Genomic DNA, 7,426 nt, shown 5'->3' on the forward strand with positions numbered 1-7,426 from the left:
GCCCCATTCTAGTGAAAATCTGATAAAAAAAAGATAAGAAGAACCTATTCCCCGGCGGCTGTTCTGAAAGTTACAAAACAATTTGCTCCTAACTCCATGCAACAAAGTCAATGTAATCAATGTAATTAATACGTTGATATTTCAAAATATTTTGCACCTGTATAGAGTTCGCAGCTTAGCAAATTTGGATTCGGCCAACAAAAGCCGATGTTTTTTCAAAAATAAAAAAACTATCGATAGTTTTGCAGCTCTATGATGATGACGCTTTAGGTATTTTTTGATTACAATAAAACAAAATCGAACCTCTGACATTGAAATCAAACAATCGTATAAGAATCTAAAATATTCAATGTTTAATTCTCATATTACCTTCAATCTGTTTCATTGGACTTGGACCACCTGTGTACGAGGTGGCCCAATAATCTGTGGTATAACAACCATAATCCGCAATATTCGCACTCAAACCACCATTATCCATGAAAGACATTGTAGAAACCATTGCGCTGGCACATTCGCTAGCTGCCATAAAATTTGTAACGGGACGTCGGTACAGCGCCTGATGCATAACAAAGCAGAGAACTTGCGATAAAGAAATCACGCAAATCACTAAATGCACTCAAACTGTGTACTTAAACACTTCACGGCGAACTATGAATATTGATTTTCACTTAATAAAAATCTAAATTATTAATTAATTGTGTTTTTAACGAATTCCTGCCTAAAATGATTTCATTGGAAATTCATTCACACTTAAGTTTTCGCGCACTTGTCAAATTATAATTAAATTTCGTTTATTCTTTGCACGGCTCGGGCGCCAATCGGGGCGTTTAGAGCAAAATTAAGCGTAAATCATTTCACACAGAACGAACAATAAAAATGTCGATACCAGAATTGGCATGTATCATTCTATTCGATAGTTGATTTGATGGTTTTTGTAGTAAGCACAATGTCCGAAAGTGTTGAAAAGCTGTGCGCGATCACGCGATGTGTAGCATGCAACAACTTGGCTATTTACAAGTGTATTAGCATTTAGGGAGTTTTGAGATCAATCAAGTGAAAAACAAATTAATTTTCTTTATTTTTTAAATATTTTTTTCAGTTATATTTTATTAACCGGAAGATCGATTAACTGTATGTCGTGCTTCTTGTTGCTTTGCAATAGAACTCAGCACTTGTGCAATAAATCTTTATAGACATGAGAATTCGTCTTCTTCTTGCAAATCAATCAAATAACACTTTATTGGCACAAGTTTTTGTTGTAAATATTTTTACTGTTTCATACACAGTCGTAGAGTTATTCGCGAATATCATCCTTTTACAACACAATAGTCAGATCACTTGCACATCACATCACTACACGACGATCGATTCACACGCGACCAGTGTTGAAATGTTGAAAAACTGTGATGGCGCTATTAACTTGCGAATTATACAGATCTTGACATATTTGTGTTTTCAGCGCTTTCACCTTTTTAACACCACAATTAAACTTTCAACTAAGTATGTATGCATGTATACTTATAGTCACAATCCGTTAAGCGCGAAATGATGGAATCTCTTCGTTGATGGCGCTTCACCAATGTTGAGCCACTCATTTGACACCTTGTCGTTGTTGCTAAACAAAACACAAATCACAAAACAAAAACAACGAACTGCGAAAGAAATCGAAGAAAAAACTTTGATTAGTTTGCGGCGCGAATTAACTAAATATGTATGTATGTCTACAGGTGTAGCGGAAGTTCCGTTTCGTCGTATGTCCTTCCGTTCTTTGTATTAATGTAATTTCCGATTTCACTTTAAGCGTTCTGTATATGCTTGCCGTGTAACGGGTTAAAACAGAATAACGGCAGTTTTGCTGCTGAATCATATTAAAAGTTATTGCATTGTTGTACACATCTCTTTTGTTGGCGTTGCTGCCGCCAACGCTGATCAGTTGCGATAAAAGATCTTTGAATAAACCAATGATCGCAGGGGTTTGGTGTTTTTCCAATTATCTCAGCTATGTACATATGCGCCTCAGCATATATTGAACAGTCATACATACATACATACATACATATACTGCATGCTAATTTTATTTTTAAAAGTAGACTGCTTCCCGTCCGTATGATGCTCCCTGCCTTGCTTGCTCGACATTACAACTTTTTAAGTGTTTTTCAAGTCAACAACAAATTTCGGTTGGTTGTGGCTGATGGACCAATCAGCAGATCGTTTGTTTAATTAGTGTGCCTTGTTTTGCGTCGGCGCTATTTTTCTCTTGCTGGGAGTTGCTGCTATGGAAAAAAATATGCATACTGGGAGAAAAGTACACTTAAACGCGGATAAATGCTACTCTTTGATAGGAAAAATACCAAAGGCCGCTTTTACCATTTCCATTTGAGACTAAGCTTCACTTTATCTGACAGAGTGTGAATTGTGAAAGAAACTTTTAGCTTAGTTTTTATGCATGAGAGCCCTGCAGCGTACCAAAGTAGCTCCGATCTTTCGCATTAAGAGACGGTAGTAATTCGTATTCAACTGACAATTTAAACTTTGTGATGTCATACGAAGTGTCCTTTTGAGGCCTTTTGAACGAGTACTTGACTGATTTGGTCGTAAGTGGTTCTGAGAGTGTCGCCATCTTTGGCTGAATAAATTGAAAAAATATTGTAACGAATTTAGTGAAATTCCCCTTATTCCAAACCTTCTGCTAACGTTCGAATCGCTAAACTGTTGAATAAATAACTCCAATATTCAATAATGCAAACTGGTCTTTATTAGACTACTTTGAGTGTACTTCACAATAACTCTTACTTCACAACTAATTGCGTGTTTAAATCAAACTGCTTACTGACTACTCAGCTTTCGCTGCTTTTATACTCTCTGTTGCCTCGTCCACCCATTTCTGCAAAGGTCTAGTAACTTTGCGAACTTCATGCTTGGTTACCAGCCATATATGTACATGTATATTTGTAGTTTATAGTCTCTCGCATAGCCATATGCGTGTGTATATGTGAGTTCTACTTCGGCTGATGGTGAGTATCTCTCTGCTGCCTTGTATGTACGTGTGTAAATGATGATTGATTTCCTTACGTACATACAAGTGGCTGCTTAGTATCGGATTAGGGATGCTAGTATCACTTAGTGGTGTGAATATTCGTCACAATATCATCACATCACAATGCATCCGATTAGCACCAGTTCGGTGAAACTATCGCTTTGCAAGCGATAACCGATTTACTTTTTCCTTGCTAAATCTTAGTCTCTGCGCTCAATAGACATGTAGGTGAAGGCATATACGGAAGAAATATAATATGTGAAGACTAGTTATTGCCCTGCAGGAGTATAACTACCTTAACTCTCATTCTGATATGGTCGATATAGTACCTTATTGATGCTAGACTGGTGTCCAAAAAACAAGCATGTTCTAAATATCGAAAAATTTACCATATTGATATTTAAATCCCGCTTATCCATCCCTACATTCTAAGAAATTGAAGGCTCGCAACTAAGCATTGTTTTCGAAATTGCTGATCTTATAATAATAGATAATGTAATAGCCAGGTCCTATTCTATGCTGGCATTAATGCGGCGCTGCGCAGTGCCGATTTGACAGACCCGTCTACTTTAAAATCACTTTTTACTCAAAAATTACACAGACCGACAGCATCTCAGACCCAGAAACCGGACTATATACTTTCGAAAGATTTTGATGCGCTGCATCCAAATCTAGCCTCAGAATTGCTCTATCAGCTCTGGTTTTCGAGACATCCTAACCTAAAGTGCAAATACGCCGTTTTTGCCCATGTTTGCAGATGTTTTCTTTCACTAAAATATTAGGCTGGCATCTTTAAGTACAAGTCTTCTTCTTTCAAATGGCGTTGAGTTTGCTCAAATATAATTTTTTTTCGCTGAGATATCGCATTTTGAAATTTTCATGTTTGTGGTGGGTGAGGTAGTGGTGGTTTCTAGGGCTTGGGGATACGGGAGTTGATGGGTTAACAGTTAAGTTGGTTAGCTCACTTGTGGTGTGAGATATCTAGATAAATAAGACTTATTTTAAGAAAAATATGCGAGTAAACGCTGTCCCCAGGGTTAAGTGGGTTAGCCTGCTTGCGGTATGATAGGGGTGGTTTCTAGGGGTTAGGGCTGTGTGTGACTTGGTACCCGAGGGTTAGATAGTGTAGAGGTGTGGTGAGTTAGCACACTTATAGTGTGAGACAAAATTTTAAGAAAAATAAGACTCAATTCAAGAAAAATAGTAATCGACTATATCATGTACATATGGGCAAATCCCAAAAACGTTTACTTTTTGGATACTCGGGTTTTACACTCGGGCAAAAAACTTAAGGCCAGAAAAAAGTACAAGGACATTAAGCTTGACCTTTTGACTATCCGATCTGATAATTTTAAAAATCAAGAAATTTGATAGGAAGTTTTTGCAGAACTTCGAAACGTAAAACACGTCGATTTTTACACTTTTTCAAGCGATACCCTTGATTTTTAATTTTTTGAATTTTTTCGATAAAATTTTGAGGCATCGCTGAAACGCTATGGAATTTAAACTGAATGGTGTTTTTGAGACAGAGATTCTAAAAGTATGAGCAAAATTAATGTGCCCCTCCAATACTCAAAATTATCATTAATCAAAGTAGCGATACTTTTTTTTTTGTCATTTTCAATATTGTTAGTTTTTTGCTTATAGCTTTTTGAGGCAACTGAGTATTGAAATTTGGATTATGCACGATGATAGCCTATCAGGGACTAAAAATACCTGGGGCTTCAAATTCGATGTGCCCCTTTCGGTTTGGAAGGTAGAGGCAGAAAAGTGGAGCACTTGGTTGCGTAAATTTTTTTCAGGAGCATGTTTTTCTGTGGGCACAGCTACAATTTTACTTTTATCACTTCATACCCATTTGTTAATTTTTCCTCTACACGACAGTAGTATACCATCAATTGCCTCATCTTGGAATATTCACGCAAGGAAATTTATTGATGTTTGTACATGGGGCTAATATACGAAATTTCCGACAAAAATTGGCAATCGTCAAAAAGTGTAGAAAAATTTTTTTTTATTTTTTTTAATCCTAAATTTATTTAAAAGTAAATAAAAAGAAACACAAATTTGGTACAAAAATTAAAAAAAAAATTTTTTCTTCTACACTTTTTGACGATTGCCAATTTTTGGCGAATTTCGTATATTTGCCCCATGTACAAACATCAATAACTTTCCTTGCGTGAATATTCCAAGATGAGGCAATTGTTGGTATACTGCTGTGGTGTAGAGAAAAAATTAACAAACTGGTATGAAATATTTGATGGTTACCCGGTTTCATATTTTTCCGATATCTCTAAAACCGGGTTTCGGGTTTTACCTAAATATACCTCACATAGATATGTTCATCCTGATAAAATTTCAACACAATCGGTTAAGAAGTGTTTAAATAAGTAAACAAATTTAAGGTTTTCCGGGTTTATATTTTTATCAATATCTTCAAAACCGGATCTGGGGTATTAAAACTTTTTTACCTAAACATATCTATACGTTTTCAAAGTTTCAAAAGAATCGGTAGAAAGGTGTTAAAATAAATGTGTTGCAAACTTTGCAGTAAAAAATAATTGGCGGTTATTCGGTTTTATATTTTTACCGATATCTACAAAACTGGGTCTCATGTATCAAAGAAATTTTACATAGCTAACAGCTGCAAATATCTCCATATTTCGTTAAAATAAATGTATATTTAATATTGGGACCTCAATTTATATATATTTTGCTCGATCTATCTATATCTTTTTGAGGCATTATGTAAGACGAGTAACGGCGATGCACTATAGCTCCAATTTACCCCTCAATGTTCCTAACAAAAAGATATTTGTGTGATCCCAAAAAAACCGAAGTTTGGCGGATTTCCCCATATATGTTATCTCAATCGATTTTCAGGTGTAGGAAAATTTAGAAACATGAAAATTTCAAAATGCGATATCTCAGCGAAAAAAAATTACATTTGAGCAAACTCAACGCTATTTCAAAGAACAAGACTTGTGTTTAAAGATGCCATCCTTTAATTTTGGTGAAAGAAAACATCTTTAAGGCTACATAACCTCAAATATGGGCAAAAACGGTGTTTTTTACACTTTTAGGTTAGGGTATCTTGAAATTTGGATTCAGCGCATCATAAACATTCGGAAATATATAGTCTAGTTTCTGGGTCTGAATGTTGGTTAAACTTAGTCGGCCTGTGTTCTTTTAACGACTCTCTTCGTCCCATTTATGTTGATGGCCCAGTTCCTTTTTATGCGAGAGCTCTTTTCTTATAAACCTTAAGACCTTAAATTGCAGGGAACCTTTCTCCTCACTTTCATCTTTAATTTAATACGCGGAGCTGTTGATTGCTCCTCCGTATTAGGACGCATACTCTGTTATTCCGCATATATGCTTCCGTAATGAAGCTATACTTGCTGTACTCTGAAATATTGTAAACTCCAAAATGTGGAGGAAGGCAGATCAGAATGGAAAAAGCAAATGAGCAATTCTTGTTGCTTTTTATTAATATAAACTGCTGTGGTAAGCCTTGTTTTCAAGAGGTCGTGGTATTTCTTCGGGTCTAATCCGCCTATCTGAGGCCATTCATCGGCCAACCAGCACAACCTAACCAATGTATGGGCTTGGCAAAAAGAATTCAATATTTGATATAAAGGCTAGACAAAAAAATAGATAGTAATAATAGTCATGGTAAAAAACCTGAAACCAAATAGATCAACACGTCATTGATGACAGACCCTGGCGTTCCAGTACAGATTCGGACAGTACTCATGTGGCAACCAAATTATGCATATTCATACATATCGGCTGCTGAATGGAATATCACCCTATCTCGGCGACCTTTTCGAAAACGTCCTATTTCGAAAAACATTTGAGTAATGCCCTATTTCATAATTTGTTTCAAAATCGTCCAATCTGAACCCAAATTCAATACATTTTGACATTAACTGAGGCCCTTGTGAAACCAATTCTGAGATAGAGTATTCTTCAACCGAATTCTGAGATAGGGCGTTTATGACACAAATTCTGAAATAAGCCCATTCAAACGAAAAAAGGGGATACAGCATCGTAGGGAAAGTTTGCTGTCAAAAAGCTGATCCTAAACTCAATATGTCTCAACTCTCAAACCCGCTCTCTGAGAACAATATTCGACCACATCATGTAGCCTTACTCTTGCTCATTACGTACCACCCCTGAAAACAGAAAGAGAATGCATGTAAATATTCTACGCCTTTTGCAACTATATTTAAGGAAAGGGGCAAAAGTATTTGAGAAGCGGGCAAATGTATTTGAGAATAGGAAGAATTGGAGGAATTATATGAGAAATGGAATAATATGTTTCAGAGAATAATAAAAAAAAATATTGTCCCAAAATATATTTGCACTTTCTCAAATATATTTGAT

General features: G+C 35.9%; 1 protein-coding gene across 3 annotated transcripts in view; it reads right to left on the reverse strand.

Moving 5' to 3' along the window:
* org-1 (optomotor-blind-related-gene-1) overlaps positions 1-1,814 on the reverse strand; it is a 43,445-nt gene extending 41,631 nt beyond the window's left edge. For all 3 annotated transcript variants that reach the window (XM_067783757.1, XM_067783756.1, XM_067783755.1), the window contains exon 1: positions 370-1,814. In XM_067783757.1, coding sequence (XP_067639858.1) covers positions 370-565 — 196 coding nt within the window. In that variant the 5' untranslated portion in view covers positions 566-1,814. The remainder of the gene's footprint in view (positions 1-369) is intronic.
* Between the last annotated feature and the right edge of the window lie 5,612 nt (positions 1,815-7,426).

This window comes from Eurosta solidaginis, chromosome 4, assembly GCF_040869045.1.
Source record: "Eurosta solidaginis isolate ZX-2024a chromosome 4, ASM4086904v1, whole genome shotgun sequence".
In the NCBI taxonomy this organism is placed as follows: Eukaryota; Metazoa; Arthropoda; class Insecta; order Diptera; family Tephritidae; genus Eurosta; species Eurosta solidaginis.